Raw genomic sequence first — 23,696 nt, forward strand, 5'->3', positions numbered from 1 at the left:
AAAAACAATAAAAAAACAAGCAATACGGCTCAATAGTAATCAAAACTTTTAAAAACGGAATTTGATGTCAATAAATGTATCAAAAGAATGTGTTTATAATGCTGATTATAAATATATAAATTTTATTAAGTTTAGTATTACTCATCAAAGGCTACGAGCCTGAGAAAATTTACCCGATTTTTTAAAGAGGGGGGAAACATCCCCTACAAGTGAAAGAATTTTAATGAAAATCACACCGTCAGATTCAGAGTATCAAAAAACCCTATTACATAGGTTTCAAGCTCATTTCTGCAAAAATCTGCAACTTGCCAGAAGAAAAATATACGAATATAGAAGTTAGTTACGTAAGTTAATTTTTAAATTAGGTCATAACCAAATTTAGAGACATCCATTTAGCAAAAGAAAAGTAAAATTTTTATGAAAATTTTGTTTAATTATTCAATGACGGTGAGCAAAAATAAAAGCTGCATTAACTAAAAAACGATCAGAAATTAAATAAAAAAAAAAAAGTTTTTTAAACTGAAAGAAAGGAGCGACATTAAAACTTAAAATGAACAGAAATTATTCCGTATATGAAAGGGGCTGTCCCCTTCTCAACGCTTCCCTCTTTACGCTAAAGTTTGACTCTTTCTCACAACTTTATTTTTTTTTTCAAGCAATAAAAAACTTTAGCGTAAAGAGTGAGGCGTTGAGGAGGGGACAGCCCCTTTCATATAGGGCCTTTCATATAGGGACGGCCCCATACAGAATAATTTCTGATCGTTTTAAGTTTTAATGTCGCTCCTTACTTTCAGTTTAAAAACTTGTTTTTTTTTATTTAATACTCACAAGATGCTCACTTTACCTTATTTTATGATTAGCCAATAATTGGGTGATTTTTTTTTTTTTAACTATTCGGAGGATTGCGATGTTACAAAAGCAGAGAAACAATGATTCATATCCAAAATTACTTTTGCTGAGATTCCATGACTGAAAACAAGTGATGGTGAAAGCATTGATAGTTGCACTAAGAGTTATTCTGTTATTAAGAGGGTATAATAGCAATAACAACAATATTGGACAATTATTATTACTGGAAGCAACAACATTATAACTGGTTTCTCCTAACAAAAGTAAGACTATTTCCTTTCTTTTTCTCAAATTTGACCAATTCGTAAAAGCAAAATAGATAGATAGTGGCTCATTGACGGATTGACCTTATAGATTGACCTTAAATAAATAGATTGACAAAATAGATAAATAAATAAAATAAATAAATAAATAAATAAATAAAATAAATAAACATTAAATAAATAAAATAAAATAAATTAAATTAAATAAATAAATAAAATAGATAGATTGACCTTAAAAAGATGAATAAATGTCAGTATAAATAAGTATACATCAGAATATTTTATATATAGTATTCCTCTTGCTAGCATTTCCAGATCGTTAAGACATTTTGGAAACAAGAAAATGTGTGTCTTCAATACTTAGCTTTCGTGACAAGTTTCTCCAAAAGTGGCATTAGAAATTCACGTGATAGGACTGCATAAGCTCTACTAGACTTTGAATAGTCTTTGGAAATTGCTGGAAAACACAAGACATTTCTATAAGTATTTTCTCGTAAAGACACCTTTACGACTTCTCATGCATTCTTAGACAGTAAAATTGGGACAATGCTAAAGTTTCTATTTATTGCATCATCATTATCATACATCAATCTTACCATATTCATAACTGCGTTCTTGTTTATTGGGGCTAAAAATATTCGTGATTGGTTGAAGGGGCTACGGACCAAATTATTTTGTCTGTACTAAGAGTAAAGATGAAGGAGATTTTGCTGGATTGCAGTCTAAGAGAGACTTAACTAGTCTCTACCCTGGAGCTTTATTTGTGAGGTGGAAAGAGGATAAGGCAGAAGTTCAAATAGGAAGTAGATATTTCAAGATCTTTTTAGACAATAATTTCCAAAATATTTGTATTTTATTTTTGTTTCAAATTTCCGGTCCAGTGACCATAGACTTGAGAGTGGTAGGGTTATGTGTAGCACAAAAACATCATGTGCTCAATCACTACGAAAGTGAGTTGCATTACCAGAATAGAATTTATCACTTAAATCACATGGTTATTTTTTTATCACCTTAGTTTAATATAAGCACGGTCATTTTCTAAAAACCTAATTTAGTATTTCCTGAACTCCCCTTCTTTAAAAGGGCCTTGATGTTTGAGGCTTTTGGCTTATGTTTGAGGCTTTTGGCTTATGTTTGAGGCTTTTGGACAGCCTCAGGAAGGTATGCTCTCCTACTAGTTCAGTTTGGAAGAAGGGATCCTGTGTTGGACAAGCCTTTTCTATATATCCGTTACATAATTAAGTATTGCTTATTCCATGTAATTTTTGTCTTTGTAGGGGAGGGACTCTGGACCCAAACTTTCATTCTACTAAGACCTCTGAAACTTAGTGCAGAGTAAAAAAGCTTTGCTAAAAGAATTATGAATAATGGATTGCATTAGAAAATTTTCACTAAAGAGTAACCAGGTTCGTTGACCAGGGCAATTTCCTAGGGCCCAACCTTCCAATTGAAATAGTGATGGAAATAATATAATACTTAAATCTAGCGCGCTGGCATCCTGCTAAATGTATATTTTAGAAAGTTTCTTATTGTTCTAATTAGATGGTCCTGGTGTTTCAGGAGTCGTTCTTAAAGAATTGGGACAAAAATTCAAAATTTAGCCTAAAGATCAAGGTACTGAGTGGTGGGTACCCCCCTCGTAATAGTTTCTGTTCACTTTCATTTTTGATGTTGCTCCTTACTTTCAGTTGAAATTACTTTTTTTATTTAATTTTTGATAGTTTTTAAATATTGCTGGAAAATCCGGCTCCCCCTTCATGGAAAATTTCTCCCCCCCCCCCTCAGAAAACCCCTTCATGGAGAGTTTCTCTGGCACAAAATATCCCCGCTAGGAAAATTTCAACCAGACAACTCCATTCTCCATTCTCGCTGAAAATTCCCCCCGGAGAAATCCTTGCAGGCGATTCCGGTAACTAAAAATTTTCTTAGCTCAGTTTTATTTGAAAAAGACTTTAATTTCTTATTATTGTTCAATCGAGAGAGAGAGAGAGAGAGAGAGAGAGAGAGAGAGAGAAAGAGAGAAAGAGAGAAAGCGAAAAAGAGAGAGAGAGAGAGAGAGAGAGAGAGAGAGAGAGAGAGAGAGAGAGAGAGAGAGAGAGAGAGCGCAATAGAGCAGAAAACATTGCAAATTTTCAAAATGAAAACTATTGAAGTGTTTTCAATTAAGCTTTGAATCTTCTCTGGAATGAAAAATTTCTCAATTAGTTTTCTACTGAACTAGAGAATTTATTCTCTGGCGCTCCTACTGTCAGGAGGAATTCTAGTAATTTTATTCTTGGAATAAAATCTAGCTGATAGCCGCCAGAAGTTTCACAGAATCTCTTACATTTTTGTATATACAATATATTTCGCGTATTCTTACAAATAGGTTTTAAGGATTTTCATTTTTTTTGTAATTAAATAAAAAGACAAGTTTTTTCAACTGAAAGTAAGGAGCAGTGTCAAAACTTAAAACGAACAGAAATTATTACGTATGTCTCGCTCTTCACGCTAAAGTTGTTAGTATTTTTTAGAAAGTTTCTTATTGTTCTAGTTAGATGGTCCTTGCGTTTCAGGAGTCATTCATAAAGAATTGGGACACAAATTCAAACTTAGCGTTAAGATCAAGGTAGTGAGGATTGATTACCCCTCCCCCCTCATATACGTAATTATTTCTATTCGCTTTCATTTTTCATGTTGCTCCTTACTTTTAGTTGGAAAAAACTTTTTTTTATTTAATTTCTGATTGTTTTTAAATAATGCTGGAAAATCCGACTCCCCCTCCATGAATAATTTCTCCCCCCCCCCCTCAGAAAATCTCTTCATGCAAATATCTCCCGCGTGAAATATCTCCAGCTAGGTTTCCAACCAGACAATACCATTCTTGCTGAAAATTCCCTCCGGAAAATTTCTTACGGACGATTCCGGCTGAAAATCTTTTCTTAGCTCACTTTCATTTGAAAAAGGCTTTCATTTCTTATTGTTTTTCAATTCATAACATAAATCCCCCATCCGTGAAATTTTTTTTATGTAACTCCCCCCCCCCCAGTAGAAAGTTGCTCTTGCAGAAAATTCCCACTGTAGAATTTATCCAGCGGAAAACTCGCCCATGGAGAGCTTCTCCCGTGGAAAATCACCTCTTCAACGGAAAGATCCTCTAGGCAATCCCTTCCTTGTGATTCCTCCTAATATTTTGGAAAATTTTCCCACATATAAAATTGAGTCGGCAAAAAAGGAAATTAAGACTGGTAATAAGAATTCTGGCAAATTCTCCTAGTGTACAATTCCCCTGGAAAGTCCACCCCCGGAAACTTTCCTCCCAACAAAAATTTTTTTCCGTGGGAAATCACCCTAGCACAAAATTCACCCCTCTCCTCAAAAATGGCAATATGTTTCCCACTAACAAATAATATATGTAAACAATGGGCGAATTTCACGACTTGCAAACCTTTCCCTAGGGACTCTTTGGGCCATGCTATCCCCAAAGACATAGTTACTGGACCTTTAAACTATGCAGAACAAAATATCTCTCTCAAAATTTTGATCAAACGACTTTGGGTAAAAAAGGGGCGTGGGATAGGGGCTAGTTACCCTTTAATCTTTGGGTCACTTAAAAAGGGCACTAGAAGTTTTAATTTTCATTAGAATAAGCTCTCTCCGGATCATCTGGACTATTGGTTTGATTAAATAAAAATAAAAAAAAGTTTTTTTACCTGAAAGTAAGGAACGACGTTAAATTTTAAAACGAACAGAAATTATTACTTATATGAAAGGGGATGTCCCCTCCTCAACGCCTCACTCTCTATGCTAAAGTTTTTTATTGTTTAAAAAAAATAGCGTTGTGATAAAGACAAACTTTTGGGTAAAGAGCGTGGCGTTGAGGCGGGGACAGCCCCTGTCATATACGTAATAATTTCTGTTCGTTTTAAGTTTTAACGTCGTTCCTTACTTTCAGTTAAAAAAACTTGTTTTTTTTATTTAATTTTTGAATGTTTTTGAATTGATGCAGGTTTTTATTTTGGCTTACCATATATGAATAATTAAAACAAAATTTGCATATTAATTTTAATTTTATTTGGTTAAATGGCTTTCCCGAAACTTGTTTAATTTTATTTACGAACGTTTTTATTAGTAATAAATAGACGTAACTTACGAATTAACTTAAATAAAGAACTTCTATATTCATATATTTTAATACGTATATTAGGGGATTTGCCCCCTAGTCAATACCTTGCTCTTTAAACTAAAGTTCGAATTTTGTTCTAATTTTTTTTAAATGACCCCTTAATCACAAAGGCCGTTAATTAGAATAAATAGCTCTTATGAAAGTACTAAGAAATCTTTGGCTTAAAGAGTGAGGTATTGACTAGGGGGTGAACTCAATCATATACGTAATATTTTCTGTTTGTTTTAAGTTTTGATGTTGCTGCTTGCTTTCAGTTGAAAAACTTGTTTTTTTCTATTTAATTTCTTATCTTTTTTTTAAATAATGCTGGGAAATCTGTCGTCCCCTTCATAGCAATGTCCATTCCCCCATGAAAACTTCCTTCATGGAAAGATCCTCCCACATAACCCCGACCCCCCCCCCCTCTACCAGAAAAAATCCCCCTGAAAACGTCTGTATTATTCCCAATAACCAATACTGTATGTTATCATTGGGTAAAGTTCATAACTTTCAGCCCTCCTCCCGATCATATTTATCATATTTTCGATCATTGCTGAAAGTTTGTTTTGATCAACAAAAAGGGCTATCTCAAAATTTTGATCGGGTGACTTTGGGAAGAAACTGAGCGTGGGAGGGGGCCTAATTGCCCTCCATTTTTTTGTTCACTTAAAAAGGGCACTAAAAATTTTAAATTTCGTTCCGATAAGCCCTCCCACGATATTCTAGGACCACTGGGTCAATACGATCACCCCTGGGAAAAAAAAACAACAAAAAAACAAATAAACACGCATCCGGGATCTTTCTTCTGGCAAAAAATGCAAAATTCCACATTTTTGTAGATAGGAGCTTGAAACCTCTACAGTAGGGTTCTCTGATACGCTGAATATGATGGTGTGATTTTCACTAAGGTTCTATTGCTTCTAGGGGGTCTTTCCCCCTTTTTTCGAAAATCAGCCAAATTTTCTCAGGCGCTTAACATTAAATAGGTAGGACTAAACTTGATGAAAACTATATATTTGAAATCAGCATTAAAATCTGATTCTTTTGATGTATCTATTGGTATCAAAAACCTGTTTTCTAGAGTGTCGGTTACCATTGAGCCGGGTCCCTCCTTACTTACAGTTCGTTACGACGAACTGTTTGATACGATCGCCTCTGAGAAAAACAAATAAAAAAACAATAAATTAATTCGCATTTGGGATCTTTATTCTGGCCAAAAATACCACATTTTTGCAGATGGGAGGTTGATCCCTCCACGAGAGGGTTCTGTGATACACTAAAACTAATGATGTGATTTTCATTGTGATTCCTAGACTTTTATGGAGTGTTTTTTCCCTTTTTCGAAAATCAGGCAAATTTTCTCAGGTTTATAGCTTTTGATGGGTAACACTAAATTTAATGAATTTTGTATATTTGAAATCAGCATAAGGCTTTTTTTTTTTTTTTTTTTTTTTTTAAAGAAAAAGCTCGTTACTTACAGTTCTCTACCACGAACTGTTTAATGAGGCTTCAAATAGCTGTTCAAATTCTGTTTAAAAGGTAATAAATAAATTTTGATATGATTTTTCAGCTATAAAAAGTAAAGTTAATCTATCTACATACATAGACATAAATATATATATATATATATATATATATATATATATATATATATATATATATATATATATATATATATATATATATATATATATATATATATATAATATATATATATATATATATATATATATATATATATATATATATATATATATATATATATATATATATATATATATATATATATATATATATATATATATATATATATATATATATATATATATATATATATATATATATATATATATATATATATATAAACTCTTCTTTTCCGGGACCTAAATTTTGAATCTTGAAAAAATTAGTAGCCTACCTATTAAATGAAAAAAAAAGGTAATGAAACTGTTTCAGAGCGATATCGCTTCAAAGCTTTCAGGATCTGAAGATCCATTTTTGGAGGCCTTTGAATTAGACCAGAATTTTTTTTGACAAAAAAAAAAGACAGAAAGAGATAAAGGCTGCTAAGATTTTTCAAATTTCAGCGTAAAGTTATGGTCATATTTAAGGATTTTATCTGACATTTTAACACCTTTGAAATAATTGTTCAAAAGGTTTTTGCTAAGCAATTCTCAAAGGGAAAATCAGAGGGACAGTGCCGGTGAGGAGGACTTAAGTGTAATTGAACATACATTGTCTCTTTGTTCCACCCTTTAAGAACAGTTTAGACCTAACGATTTTGGCAGTTCTCTCTGCAGCGCAAAAGTCACATGCGACTCCTACGCTTGATAACAATGATACATTTAATTTAATCAAATTTGCGAAATTGAGGGTAACCCCTTTAGTTGACCAAATTGGGGATAGGCTATGCTATGTATAATTTTAAACCTAGTAATACACTAAATAAGTATAATATTTTCTAAGAAAGAACCTTTTTCTTTAACTGTTTATTCTCTTAGAAACGCCCTGGGGGTGCTATAGCTAGTTAAAAAGTGCAAATGACCTCAACTCTCATATAATCATTTCCACAATACCACTTCAGCAACTGCCAACTCTTTTAGTTAAAAAGTATGCACCTCTTAAAAAAGACTTCAGAAGACAGATTATAAAAGGTGTTCGAAAAACAAAACTTTTTGTCATCAGACTATTTTCTTCAGACATTTCAAATAACTATAATTATTTCTGTAGTCTTCTGTATTACTTTTATGAAAACTTTTTCTCGTTTACAATTCTTTCATTTTTTTATGATCTTCTAGTGCTTTCTTTCTATTGATCTTGAAGTACCAGGCAAGCAATCACTCTGATTATTTTTCTAAAGCTTTTATGGCAGATAAAGAATTCATCGGGTCATTCAAACAATTTTCTGTGAGATATCGAATATTTTGGAAAGGGGTAGAGATGGTTAGATTTTCAGTGTTTTTTTTTATCCTTGTAGCACTCGTAGGCAAAACTTTTGATTATCTTTTTCTATCACCAGCCCACCAGGTGAAAATGGTACTAATATAGCACCAACCCTAAATTCAACTGTACTGATACTGAAAATTTTGAAATCAAAAGCTGACGCCAACAATGTACAAAAGGAAGAAAACTACCCCCCTCCCAAATGTGCATTCTAGATGTAACTTAAACGATCAAAGTCAAAATACTTGGGGACCCTGGATAGGAAGCTCCAAACCCGTAAGTAAAATAAATGCAAAATCTTGTATTTTGCCCAAAAAGGATGGTCCCAGACGCGTCTTGAAATTTTTGGTCCTTTTTTCTCACGGTGATTGTATCAAGAAAGTGGCCGTTGGAACTTGGACGAGAGATCGTTCAAGAGGGACGGCAATAGCTTTACTTAAGCCTCCTTTCAAAAGATCTGTGTGACAACAGAATTCTACTGGCTTGAATTGATCCCACCACATGTGGAAAAAAAGCTAAAAAACATCAACTATTCAAATCAAATATGTGGTCTCCCTGTTAGAAAAACTACCAAATTTTGGACTTCTGTAGATAGAGGCTTGAAGCATCTGTTCCTAGGATTTCAAACATGAAAAATTTGGTTGTAAGCCGTTCAAAGCCTGGGAGAGAATTTATTTTCAGCGTATCAAAAAATTTTAGAAGATTGGTTGTTTCTAGCGATGGCATCACAGGAAGGGAACTTGATATATTTTTTTTTTTTGTGAGAATAGTTGTTGAACTATTTTTTTAAATCAGATTGTACACTTTAATTTTCGTGTAGCTATCGCTTCCCTTAATATTCTCTTTAACTTTCTCCAAAAATTTGACCCGTGTGTTTAAAAATTACTCCGCACTACCCACGACACAGTTTCAAATGATCAGAAACTTCACTTTTCCAATAGTATAGGTAGAGAAAAAGGGCTTTTCGTGAATATTTCTGTTAAACTAATTTAAATTCCCTTTCTATTTTTGTATAAAGCTTCCTCAAGCTATAAAGGTTTCCTAATAATTATAATTTACTTTCATAAAGTATTTTCTTCTGCGCTTAAGACGTTTGCTACGCCACTTGCAAAAACTTTTGAAGCTGATTGGAAATTCAACTCACAGAAAAAGTGTTTTTAACGGTGTAACAGAGAAGTAGGATTTATGGACTTCTTGGAGAGTATTGTTGTTAAACTGATTTTTCTTTCTTTCTTTTTAATACATTTTCTTACCAGACTACCTTGCTTCTCATATGATTGTAATGACTTTCCTTAGTCTTCAATAATACTTTTGTAAAAAAAAATTGTTGGCACTTCTTTCCAATCTTCTTTTTTGTGGAACTTCTAGTGTTTTCTATTGATCTGTGAATACCAGGTGAAGAAAACACTTAGATCTTCTCTTAAGCTCTCTGAAAATTAGGAAGGTGTTGGTAAAGCTCATTCAACTAGAAATAAAGATTAACTCCTTTTTTATTTGAGCTAGCGTTACTCGGGATAGCTTTTAACAACGAGTCTACTGAGGGAAAAGGTGAATGGTAGCTATTAAGAAAACCAAATTGCTAACACACAAAAGCTGAAATTTTTATGCTTCTTTTTCTTATGTTCGAGTTTGCTTTATCTCTTTGTTACTGCCAATTAGCTGGCCATTTTGCTTGATGACTGAATCAATGAGAGACTAAAATCTTCTGACTGTACTGCAAGAAGAAGAAGAAAAAATGATAAAACATGTCTTAATATCACTCTAAACCCTTAACTAGAAATCGATTGGATATGCACATAATAATGACATGGGATTTTTTGGTTGTTACAGGGGGTGTCTCGTTCTAATTATGCGATTCAAAGCCACTGAATTGGCTAGTTGCTGTTCCATTAGTTTCTATCCGTTTTGTTCACAGTTTTTTCGAGTTTTTTTCTCAGATGGGATGGAAACTTCCTTGGGATGGTTGGGCAATGTATTCTCAAAATCAATGTGTTTTTGTGTCTTATCTCATCCTGAAGACATGGCTGTGCCATTTTATGCCGGATAGGCGTTAAAACTGTTGTAGAGTTTAGGTTGATAGCTTTCAGCCCTTTCCCCGGGGACTTTGGGGGATTAAGTCATCCTAAAAGACATATTTATCATATTTTGATCATGCTGAACAAACTGGCTATCTCAAAATTTTGATTGGGTGACTTTGGGAAAACAAATATGCGTTGGAAGGGGCCTAGTTTCCCTCCATTTTTTCGGTCACTTAACAAGGGAACTAGAACTTTTAATTTACGTTCCAATGAGCCCACCCACGATATTCTAGGACCACTGGGTCGATACGATCAACCCTGGAAAAAAAAAACATTAAAAATAAAAAAATAAACACGCATCCGTGATGTTTCTTCTGGCAAAAAATGCAAAATTCCACATTTTTGTAGATAGGAGCTTGAAACCTCTACAGTAGGGTTCTCTGATACTCTGTATATGATGGTGTGATTTTCATTGAAGTTCTATAACTTTTAGGGGGTCCTTCCCCCTTTTTTCGAAAGTCAGCCAAATTTTCTCAGGTGCGTAACTTTTGATGGGCAAGACTAAACTTGATGAAACTTATATATTTGAAATCAGCATTAAAATCTAATTCTTTTGATGCATCTTTTGGTATCAAAACCCCGTTTTCTAGAGTTTCGGTTACCATTGAGCCGGGTCACTCCTTACTTACAGTTCGTTACCACGAACTGTTTGATAATGAGAAAAAGGTTGTGATGGCTAAGCAGGGTTGCCACCCTGAACTGGAAGAATTTACTAAATCGGAGGGGAAAAATTTACTAGATAGCATCTGTTTTTACTAAATGCTAAAAAAAAAAATTTGCGCGTGCGGCTAAGCCGCACGCGCACCATCAAGCAACGATTTATACTATAGGAGGATAATCAATGCGATTTTCACAATCTTTTTTCCTTTTTCTCTTCCTTTTTCCTTCGTTTTTATAGTATGATTGAAAATTCCAGAAACCTACAAGTTCAAAAATCCTTGTTTTGGATATATATATATATATATATATATATATATATATATATATATATATATATATATATATATATATATATATATATATATATATATATATATATATATATATATATATATATATATATATATATATATATATATATATATATATATATATATATATATATATATATATATATATATATATATATATATTTATATATATATATATATATATATATATATATATATATATATATATATATATATATATATATATATATATATATATATATATATATATATATATATATATAATGTTACATTTCTACTTACTTTTAATTTCTCTCAACATGCTCCTTTTCCCTCAATAAAAATTTTCAAACTGAGGAGATTCACCTAATGACCTTGGGTGGTTGGCTTTTGTTTGGTTCCAATAGATTCCCAATCATCACAAATCTAAGTGTCATTATAGCTTCATTTTTAGTTGGTAAGATTTGATACACAGAAAGCTGATTTTGTCAACCTTTAGACGCCGGAAGTGAAGGGTTTATTTGTGAAAATAGGTGACTGCTTGTTTCGCTCTGAGACGGACAAAGAAAATTGTAAAATGCAAAATAGACAAGCAAAGATTACTAATGGTCATATATTTACGATAATACTTTCCGCCGAATTCATGGAAAATAAAAAAAAGTTTTGTTTACTATAAGCCGTTACTTCTTACAATTTTTTACTAGATTTTGGGAAATTTACTAGATCCTCTAAATTTACTAGATTTTTTTTACTAGATCTAGCAAAATCCTACTGACGGTGGCAACCCTGTGGCTAAGGCATGTTATGCAGATGAAGTATGACAGATTGCCAAAGATTGTCCTTTTTGGCCAACCGTCTAGGGCTAAACGAAAAGCAGGCCATCCTCGGTTTGGGTGGGAAGAAGTCATAAGGAAAGATTTAAGAGAAATGAGAACTTACACCCTGGGAAGGTGTAAAGAGGGAGGCTTTCAATAAATTGGTATATAGGAGGAGCGTGTGTAGTTGTGTTGATCTTAGGCGGCTTGGTGGTGCGGTGACCTAGTAGTAGTAGTAGTAGTAATAGTAGTAGTAACTGTGAAAAAGCCCGAAAACTGAAAACCTCTCTTATTTATCTAAAATTAATAATATTGATAAGCCATAAAATGAAAATCCTGGTATATCCTTTTAAAGTCAGACTTGCGTTTTATAAATAAAAAATGTACATAAAACATGATTAGTTTGAAGAAGTTAGATAAGAAACCAAAATCAAAATGTAATTCTTTTTTTTCTCTCTCTCCCTTTTACGCTGTCTTTCATTGTCACAAATGATTTTTTTTCTCATAAATTCACTTCCATTTAGTTTTTTTTTATGTTGATGAATGGACAAGAAAAGAGGGCTCAGATAGACTAAAAAGAATGATCGCAGATACTTTGAAAATTTCTAATCAATGGGATTCTACCTTTGTAATTTCGTAGCACACTAAAAATTTGTTACAAATGAGATGCTTGTAAATAATTTTTACTTTATTGTATATTTTCTTAAATTTCTGAATGTTTTAGAAATCGATTAAATTTTAATTAAATTTTTTAATTAGTAAATTAGTAAAATTAGTAATTAAATTTTGTTTTAGCATTACCGGAGCACTAATGCCAAAACATAACCGGAAATATATTTCAAGTTCCGGGTTGTTCATTGACCTAGATCCAAAAGAATTTCAATGTCATAAAGAGAGTCAAGTCATTTTTATTGAAAGGCTTTTTTTTTTACCATACCCATTACCTCTTCATAGAAGCTCAAACCCATCTAGAACCTTTTACCATACCCATACCTCTTCATAGAAGCTCATACCCATATAGAAGCTTTTACCATACCCATACCTCTTCATAGAAGCTCATAGTCCCTTACATAATTCCCGAAAGGAAAGCTCCAAAATCTATGTGGCTATATAAACAGCAACCATAGCGGAACAAATTTTCCTTCTGAAATTATTTGTTAAGAAAATAACAGCGACCAACAGGGTGAAAAGTGATGAGCATGGTTCGTTGGATATTTTAAGGAGCCTCTACGCATATACCTCCAATCTGTTTCCCCTGGATGTAATTAAGGTCTCTGAGGTTAAAGTAAACAATTCAGTATTCAATCCTGCATTTTGGAATAGTCCCATATTCACAATTTCTAACAAATATCCTATTCTGAAAGGTAGGTCTATGAGTATATTAATTAACTTCATTTGCAGGTACGGTGTGTGGATTGTATGTTATACAATGTTTTATCGCAAAACGCAATAGCGTTTTGTGTCATCGTTTTTTCGACCTCGGCCAAAAGTATCATCGCACAAAATGTCGACATTTTATCTGACGTGAAAAAAAAATAACGAGCTTGATTCATTGAATATTTTTAAAAGTTGTACATATACCCCTCCAATCGGATTGCCATGGATGTAACTATTATCTTCTTGGATTTATTAAGTAAACAACTTGGAAGATTCTGACCAATTGAGCCTTTTTTAGGGTATTTTCGTCGAAAAAGGGCTATTTTGGCATTTTCATTTAAAAAATTGAACATACAATCCCCCCTAGATTTAAAAAATACATTTTGTGTTTTCATGGTTGTGATTATGGTATCCTAGAGTTTATCATCATCATCATGGTTTATTTATTTTATTCTAAATATAACACAAAAAAAAACAAAAACGACAGGAAAAGAAAAGAAATAGGGCTCCAGAAGCACGCTTTTGGGCAAGCTAGTAAAGTGGAGAATTATACCATGCATTTTGAAATAGTTCAGTTTTCATAACTTCAAGCAAATATTCCATTAATTCTGGAAAGTTATATTTAGGACATTCTAGTGATCCAAAACATATCAAGTGAATAATTTTCAATTAGGAATAGAGCATATGTTTTTCGAATCCAAGCAGTAGAGACTCGGAGGTAAATATAGCCAAGAAGCTAACATAGCTTTTTGGTGCTTTTCTTCAGGTCTTAGAAGCAGGACATTTATTATTCTTATTCCTTAAAGTGGCAGAAAGTTGCAATAGGGTACTAAATTAATAGAGACTAAGAAAACTCCTGGCAGACCGATGTGTATCGGTCATGTAGGTAGGAAGTAATTTGTTCTGCAGAGGTGAGGGGGGAGGGTTATTTTCAAAAACAGCGTAATCCTATAAAAAAAGGAAGAAATTACGAAATAAATCCTTCAAAATCTCCAGAGTTTTGTGGAGAGGACGATAGCTCAGACGGTTTTGTGCTTCGATGAGTTGCTATTTATTTTCACATGGTTTTTGGCCCTTGTGTATCGAGTGGTGAAGTCAAGCAAATTAATTATATTCACATTCGGCTTAAACATTTTTGAAACACCTTATGAAGAATCTTTCCTTTTAGAGCTAGTGCTTTCAAAATTCAATTTGAAATTTTCGTGTGATGCCGTCTTAAAAGTGGAATCTGTTTTTTAATACTGTGTGTAGAAGCAGTATTTTTCCCCATTGGTAGGGGGTAGGAGTTTTTTGAAAAACTTGGAGGAATTGTGCTATAGTCTGACACTATTTAACGTTAAAACAGCGCCCTTCTGATGCTTTGACACTAATGTATTGTCTACTCTTCCGGTATACATTTATTTGGAAGGAAGGGGGTAACGACCCTGCAAAATTTTCTAATGAGAGTAAGGGAAAAATTTTAAAGACACCTTTCTTAACTTAAATAAAAATAATAATTTTTTCTGAAGATTGAGGTACTTGACATATTGAGCATTACTCGTTTAAGAGAGAGGAATTTCCCCAGTATAACCCTGCCTTGGGAGTGCATATACCCTATTATTGATGGTTAAGAACCATTGTTCCCTTCTGTTCCTTTATGTGGAGCCTCGAGGATAAAAATAATCTTCTTTCGAAAAAAAATAATTTTTTGTCCCCAAGAATCGGTTTGGAAATGCGATTAGAAGACATAATCTTTGATTCATTTACAAATTTTGCCATGTCACGACGCAAAGATTTTTCCAGAATACTTTTTCCCAGCGGGGCATACATCTGGAATTCCTTTGATGGTAATGCCTAGACTAATTTCTTGATCTTCTGGAACTGTCCAAACATACCAATGTATTAGAACAGACATTTATGTATTAGACCGCCATATTGCTTAGTTTATTCACAGTGATGAAAGAAATAATGTGGATGTTTTTGGGGATCATTACGTGAAAGAAAACAAGATTAAAGTCACTTAACGAGTGATGAAAATGAAACTCGCTCAACATAAATTAATGCCCAGAAGAGCTCTGGCAGGCTTGTGTTTTAAGGGCAGAAGGGTTTGAGACGTCCAACGCCCGACAAGGCCGCAACGTCAATGTTAAATCAGTATTTTGGAAGGGGGAGGGGGATAAAGCATCGATGAAACAAATAAAAAGTTTTGGCGCAGGTCTTGGTTTAAAAAATGATGAACAAATAGCCCTATAGGACGAATATTTTATATTTTACTTAACTTTTTTAAACGCATGTCAAACCAAAAGATGAATATTAAAAAGAAGCTATTTCATTTTTTTAAAAACGCATAGTCAAACTTTCTTGAATATTTAGTTTTACAATTTTAAATTTATATTCTTCATTGAATACACAATTAAAAGTGTTTCAATAAATTGTTTTACAAACAAGCATTAGTCTTATTGTCACTTAGTATTGTCACTAGGAAAAAAACTAATTTGTAAAAAAAACCTATTGTAACCTAAAAAAAAAAAAAAACCTATTGTAAATCCCCATCAGGTGATTATTAGGCAAAGACCTTCGCAGAAGCAGAAAGTTTTTCTTTCATTTTTTCGCTGTTGCAGTTTAAAGATATCCTACAGTCAAAAATAAAAACAACAAATTCCCGAAACTTCGTAATTTATCCAGATTTTTTATTCCTGTTTTTTACAGTAAGTTCAATAGAGAATAAGAGAATACACAGTTTGCTCAGTTCAGTGAAAACCACAGACAAAATTTTATTCTTTTTTATGTTTACACTAGTCTTAAATTTGTTTCGTTCTCGTTTTAGGGGATTGTGATCTATTGGGCTGTCCTGAAAAATCCTGCAATCTAGATTGTGGAAACACTGGACATTGGAATCAGACACTTAGAGCGTGTATGTGCAAACCAGGTTGGAGTGGTGAAACATGCAGTAACGGTAATTTTTTTTTTCCTATACAAATTAACAGTGTTATTTTTTCATTTTCGTTTTTTTACTCTTTTTTATAATAAAGCTTCTGGGTAACGAACTTTATTTCTAGAAGTTATTTTTCATTTTCGAATGTTTGAAAAATTTGTAAGAACTTACTATCCCAATTGTGATTTTGAATCGTGATTTGAATTGATTAGAGATAGAAAAAAAAGAGAGCAAATTTTCGTTATTTCTTTTTTTTGTTTGTTTCTTCCATTATAAAATTTTAGCGACATTTCGGGTTCACTTGAAAATTAGACCACGAAATATTTGCAGAACCTGGCTTCAATTCCATTTTCTATGTGACTCAATGTGGCTTAATTAAAAAAAAATTGTAAAAAATACATTAGTAATATGAAAAAAACACTTTGAAACACTTAACTGAGCGGAAATCTCAAGTCATTTTGAAATGAAACGATTGTTGAAGACCAAACATTGAATGAAACACAAATGAAATTAATTGTCTTCCGAGAATTATTTTGTTTGAAAAAAGACTTGTTTTGTTTGAAATTAAATATTTTTCCTGATGTAAGAAAATGTCTTTGTTTGCGTAAGGTTTTTGGTTGACGTTATCCATTCTGGACCTCATCTATCTTTTCGATTGTTGTTGCTGTTGTTTTTTCATAACAAAAATTGGAGACAAAGAGCCCTCTTGCTATAATTTTTTTAATATTTTTTTTTTATTCCTATATTCACGGCGCAAGGTACTTAAGGTTATCTGATATGCCGCTATTCCTTTGCCTCGCTGCGATACCTCGAGATTTTAAGTGTCTGTTGAACCTTCTTTTGAAGGAGTCAACAGAGAAATTTGCAGGAATAATATGCCTCGGAAGATCATACCAGATAGAAGTACAACGTCGGATAAAGCTGTTACACAAGAACCCGGTTCTTGGCGTGTCCTATAATAACCAAAACTCTAAAATATTTTGAACCAATAGATATATCAAAAGAATTGTCTTATTATGCTGATTTTGAATATATAAGCGTCATTAAGTTTAGTCTTACCGATTAAAGGCCACGAACCTGAGAAAATTTGCCGGATTATCGAAAAAAGGGGAAAATATCCCCTAAAAGTATTAAAATCTTAATGAAAATCTCACCATTAGATTCAGCGTATCAAAAACCATACTATAGTGGTTTCAAGCTCCTATCTGCAAAAAGGTGGAATTTTGTATTTTCTGCCAGAAGAAACATCGAGGATGTGTGCTTATTCCCTCCCCCCCCAGGGGTGATTGTATCGACCCAGAGGTCCTAGAATATTGGGAGAGGGCTCGTTCGAACAAAATTTCTAATGACCTTTTTATGTTAAAAAAAAAGATTCGAGGGCAACCTGGCCCCCTCCCCCGCCCCTTTTTTCCAAAAGTCGTCCGATCAAAATTTGAGATAGCCATTTTGTTCATCATACTTGAAAGGCTCATTAACTGTGCCTTCCAACATAACATGACCCCCCCCCCACAGCCCCAAGGGAATGGCCCTTAAGTCATAAAATTTGCCCTTTTTATACATAGTATTTGTTATTGTTAAGTATGTATACATTTTCAGATAAGGGGGGGCAAATTTTTGCTTTTTTTCACTATGGGGAAGGAAGTTTCCAGGGAATGAACTTGTCAGGGGAAATTATGCAGGTGGAATTGCCAGAATTCCTATACAAAATTCTTTTTAAATGTCTTGCTTTCCCTTTTCCGTCTCAATTTTACGTGTGGAGTTATTAAGGGTAATTGTCCCAGGTAAATTTTTCGCCGGGATTGAGTTTTCTAGAGGATATTCCGTGGGGAGGGAGATTTTTCCGTGGAGGTGTGGCCAGATTTCCTGGAATTACTTAAAAACGATCGGAAATTTAAAAAAACAAGTTTTTTCAACTTAAAGTAAGGAGCAACATTAAAACTTGAAACGAACAGAAATTATTATACGCATGAAGGGAATTGCCTTCTCCTCCACACCTCGCTTTTTACGCTAAAGTTTGAATTTGTCCCAATTCGTTAAGAGCGACTCCTGAAACACAAGGGTCGCTTAATTAGAACGAGAAGCTTTTTTAAAAGTACTAAAAATCTTTAGCGTAAAGATGGGAGGTGTTGAGGAGAGGGCAATCCCCTTAATACACGTACTAATTTCTGTTTGTTTTAAGTTTTAATGTTGCTCCTTACTTTCAGTTTTAAAAAAACTTGATTTTTTATTTAATAAATAATTAGACCAAACTGTGTCCCTTCGTGTCTGCCTCGACGGCTGGTCATACACAAGTTTGTCAGTTCAATAGCCATCAAACCTATTTTTGTGAATTTAATTACGTTGAAAGTCTTACTGAAAATGTCTTTTAAGTAGCCCTTTACATTCCAATGTTAGAAAAAAAGAATATATAATTCTTCGCTTTAAATAATTTTACTTTTAATATGTTTGAATCGTAAAATCCACCAAGAAATATATTTTTGTTGTGTTAATCATATATTTAACGGCGTCGGATTAACTTTCCTTTTTATTCATTTTGAGCCAAAAGATCCGAGCCTAATATTCGTCCGTGTTTTTTTTTTTTTTTTTTTTTTTTTTTTTTTTTTTTTTTTTATCGTCGTAAGTATACTCTCGCCCAAGCTGTAGGATTCAGTGGCGTCAATTCACAAAAATTTAGCGAAGAGCTTTATTTTTTTTAATCTGGGTAGGGAGTGGGTAGATTTGTCATTTTTTCAACCTTATTATTGAGAATACCCGAAAAATCCACTTTTCAGTGAAAATGCCCAATAAAAAGTATTTTAGAAACCTGGGTGGGGGGATGTAGAAAAAATCCAGGGGCGCACATGCCTCTCCTAATCACCCCCAATTGAGACCACTGGTACAATGGAAGTGGAAAGGACTACTTATAGTGTTTTAGAAAGGAAATTGTTTTTTTTTTTTATTCTTCCAATATCAAAAAGTTTTGACAAATTAATCTTAGGGAACAGACGCTTGAATAACATCGATATTTTTTATTTTGTGGATATGATTTTATCTATTGATTCGTGGTTTTTGTTTAATGTATAATGTTTAATAACTAATGTATAATGTATAATGTTTTTGTTTGTAATGTATTTTTAACATATGTTTATGCGCATGAAATTCAAGTAAGTAGATATTATTACAGTACTGATATTACAGAACATGGATATATATAAAATCTTAGAAAGGGGGCTCAAAAGGGAGTATCGAAGGGGGATGCGATACTTTAAAAAGGGTTATTTTTCTAAAAGTTCTTTCATTCTTTGTAAAATTGTTGATAAATTTATATGAGCGGTCTTGCGACAAACCCTCGAGAAAACGCTAGTTTTTTTGTTTAGGGACACGACAATATCTTTTCTATGCATTTTTTTATTTTTATTTTTATTATATTTTTATAGAGCAAGCTTGATTTTACTCACACCAAGTGCAAAATGTAATAGTTCATGTGCCAGCTAATTTCCCATATTATATTTGATTGACAGGAATCCATTAAGAATGACAGAACCAGCTGCTAGAACTTATTTAGCCTAACAATCTTTGTGAATTTCTGAGACAAGCCATAAAGCTTCTAGGCTTAGCAATGACGTTTGATCATTTCGAGGCTGAAAAAACAAAACACAGAGTGACTTTGAGAATCTTAGTATATGTTGTCTTAGCTAATGAAATATCTGCATTATTCCTTCAGCGATCAAAAAAGTGAGTTCGTGAAAATCACTGATTAGGATGCAGTATAGTAACCAATATAGGATATGGATCCTTTAGTGAGAACATCGATTGCGCATGGAGCGTTGACTTTCGACATTTGTCGATGTTACAAGGCGGTTTTTTACAGGGACAGGCAGCACGCCTATTGTCCAATCTTGCGGCAGTTGGGATTGAACTCCTGACCCCATATTGCCAAGCCCTATGCGTAAAGAGATGAATTGAAGTTATCAAGTATTTTGCAGTAGGTTGCATAGGTTGCGTCAAGATATGGCTAATTGTAGACAGAGAAAAGCTAAGAGAGATAGTCCAAGTAATAGAGGGGCAATACAATTTTATTACTAGATATGTAACATATTTAAAGTACTTTGAGGAATACTTTTTTTTCAAGGATGTAAACAAGAATAAATCTTTAAAAAAAAAACAAATTGTAAGTAAATCATATGGCTTAATATTTTGTCTTAAGTATATAATTAAATAAAAAAACAAGTTTTTTAAACTGAAAGTAAGGAACGACATTAAAACTTAAAACAAACAGAAATTATTCCGTATATGAAAGGGGCTGTCCCCTCCTCAACGCCTTGCTCTTTACGCTAAAGTTTTTTATTGTTTTAAAAATAAAGTTGTGAAACAGAGTCAAACTTTAGCGTAAAGAGCAGAGCAGTGGACGGCCTCTTTCATATACGGAATAATTTCTGTTCGTTTTAAGTTTTAATGTCGCTCCTTAGTTTCAGTTTAAAAAACTGTTTTTTTTATTTAATTTCTGATCGTCTTTAGTTAATGCAGCTTTTATTTTGGTTCATCGTCATTGAATAAGTAAACAAAATTTTGTTCCAATTCTTTAAAAATGACCCCTTAATCACAAACGCCGTTAATTAGAATAAATAGCTATTATGAAAGTACTAAAAAATCTTTGGCTTAATGAGCGAGGCATTGATTAGAAGGTGAACCCAATCATATATCTAATATTTTTTATTCGTTTTAAGTTTTGATGTTGCTCCTTACTTTCAGTTGAAAAACTTGTTTTTTTTCAGTTGAAAAACTTGTTTTTTTATATTTAATATCTGATTTTCTTTTTTTTTAATAATGATGGGAAATCCGGCGCCCCCGTCATAGCAATGTCCCTACCCCCATGAACACTTCCTTCATGAAAAGATCCTCCCATATAACCCCCAACCCACCCCCACCCCCCACTACCAGAAAAAATTCCCCCTGAAAACGTCTTAATAGCCTACTTCCCAATAACCAGTACTACGTATATGTTAACATTGGGTAAAGTTCATAGCTTTGAGCCCTCCTCCTTGGGGCTTCGAAGGATAAAGTCATCCTAAAAGACATAGTTATAATATTTTCGACCATGCTGAACAAAATGGCTATCTCAAAATTTTGATTGGGTGACTTTGGGAAAAAAATGAGCGTGGGAGGGGGCCTAGTTGCCCTCCGTTTTTTTAGTCACTTAAAAAGTGCACTAGAACTTTTAATTTCCGTTCCAATGAGCCCTCCCACGTTATTCTAAGACCAATGGGTCGATACGATCACCCCTGGGAAAAAAAAATAATAATAATAAATACGCACCCGTGATCTTTCTTCTGGCAAAAAATGGAAAATTCCACATTTTTGTAGATAGGAGCTTGAAACCTCTACAGTAGGGTTCTCTGATACGCTGAATATGATGGTGTGATTTTCATTTAGGTTCTATAACTTTTAGGGGGTCTTTCCCCCTTTTTTTTGAAAATCAGCCAAATTTTCTCAGGCACTTTACTTTTGATAGGTAAGATTAAACTTGATGAAACTTAAATATTTGAAATTAGAATTAAAATCTGATTATTTTGATGTATCTATCGGTATTAAAATTCCGTTTTTTAGAGTTTCGGTTACCATTGAGCCGGGTCGCTCCTTACTTACAGTTCGTTACCACGAACTGTTTGAAATGATGTTCGGGCTAAAGATTCTGGATCTTTTTGTTCTAGTACTGACTGCTATTTTCTACGTCCTATGATGAAGATTAAGCTAAAAAAAAAATCTTTCCGAAAAGAAAAACTCTATAGAGAAGTTAAAGCCATATTAAACTTAAGATCGGATGGAACAGAAAGGTACATTAACTCAAATTACAAAAGACCTTAAGTTGCTACTAAGGAATTAATAAAACCTAAATCGAATGGAAAGTAAATAAACAATCATAGCAAAAAACCATACAATAGGTAGTAATATAAACGGGTAAGTAAATCTCGAAACGAGTAAAGCTTAAGTTGAATATGCAAATCAAGCTTAAAACGAACAAAAATATCTTGCTATTGAGTCATAAATTAAACCCAAAACGGACAGAAACTAAATAAACAATCATAGTAAACACACAAACAATAGTTACTAATATGAATGAGTAAATAAATCTTAAAATAAGTGAAATTTAAATTGAATATGTAAATCCAGCTTGAAACGAACCCATATTTCTACAAAGAAGTGTTTGGGTTTTGCCTCCTTCTTTCAGTGTAAAAGTCTAAAACCTACTGCGTCATTGGCGCTTTACTGAAAACTATATGTGTCTTGAACAGTCTTGAAAAGTACAAATAAAATCAAACTGAATATTTGATATATAATGCTATTAATTGCTGAAAGATCATCAGTTCCATATTTTATATCACTGTTATTTTATTTTCATTTTCAATGCTGTAATAACTGGAAAAGAAAATATTTGCATTTGTATAATTTGTTTTCAGTGAAGCACTAATGACTTAGTAGGTTTTAAACTTTTACAGTTAGGGAAGGCAACATCAAAGCTGTTGTTTGCAGTGAAACTATATTTGTCTTGAATAGTCTTGGAAAGAACTAACAAAATTAAACTGAATAGTTGATATATAATTATATTAATTGCTGAAAGCTCATCAGTTCAAAGTTTAATTTTACTGTAATTTTTGTGTTTATTTTCAATGTTGTAATAAGCATAAAAGAAAATATTTGTAATATAATTCGTTTTCAGTAAAGCGCTAATGACGCAGCATAGGTTTTAAACTTTTACAGTGAGAGAAGGAGGCAAAACCCAATCTGATTAGTTATCTGACCTTTGAAATTTTTTTAAAAAAATGACTATTTCAAAATTTTTATCGCATGCATTTGTAGGGGAAAGGCGTGGGAGGGGGGGGGGCTATTTGCCCTCCGATCTCTTTTGACTCTTAAAAAATGAACTATAAATTTCACTTTTCAATCAAATGAGCCCTCTCTGAAGTTTATAGACTATTCCTTCCATAGCAGCTATATATGCCCCAGAGCATAACTTATAACGCCTGCTCCTGGGCCCTGGGGCTTGTGTTGACACCGAAGTTTTTTTGTGTGACCTTTGAACTATTTTTAACAAAATGGTTATCTAAAATTTCTTATTGTATTTATTTTCGGAAAAAGGGGCGTGAGGGGAGAGGGCTAGTTACCCTCCAATCTCTTTTGACTCTTAAAAACTGAACTAGAACTTTCAATCTTCAATCAAACGAGCCCTCTCTGAAGTTTATACTAGCATCCTTTTTATAACAACCATATATGACCCCAGGGAATAACTTGCAACGCCTGCCCCCGGGCCCTGAGGGATTGTGTCGACCCCGGAGTTTTCGCTACATGATCTTTAAACTATTTAAAAAAAAAGGCTAAAGTTCTT

The 23,696-nt window shown here is 33.1% G+C and overlaps 1 protein-coding gene across 1 annotated transcript in view; it reads left to right on the plus strand.

Moving 5' to 3' along the window:
- Positions 1–19,760, plus strand: part of LOC148941994 (teneurin-4-like) — a 212,770-nt gene extending 193,010 nt beyond the window's left edge. Inside the window, exons 6-7 of the mRNA XM_089103199.1 lie at positions 16,226–16,354; positions 19,750–19,760. Of these exons, the coding sequence (XP_088959325.1) occupies positions 16,226–16,354; positions 19,750–19,760 (140 nt within the window). The remainder of the gene's footprint in view (positions 1–16,225; positions 16,355–19,749) is intronic.
- The last annotated feature ends 3,936 nt before the right edge of the window (positions 19,761–23,696 follow it).

Source organism: Artemia sp. Qi Xiang Cuo, chromosome 17, assembly GCF_049724085.1.
Source record: "Artemia sp. Qi Xiang Cuo chromosome 17, ASM4972408v1, whole genome shotgun sequence".
Taxonomy (NCBI): Eukaryota; Metazoa; Arthropoda; class Branchiopoda; order Anostraca; family Artemiidae; genus Artemia; species Artemia sp. Qi Xiang Cuo.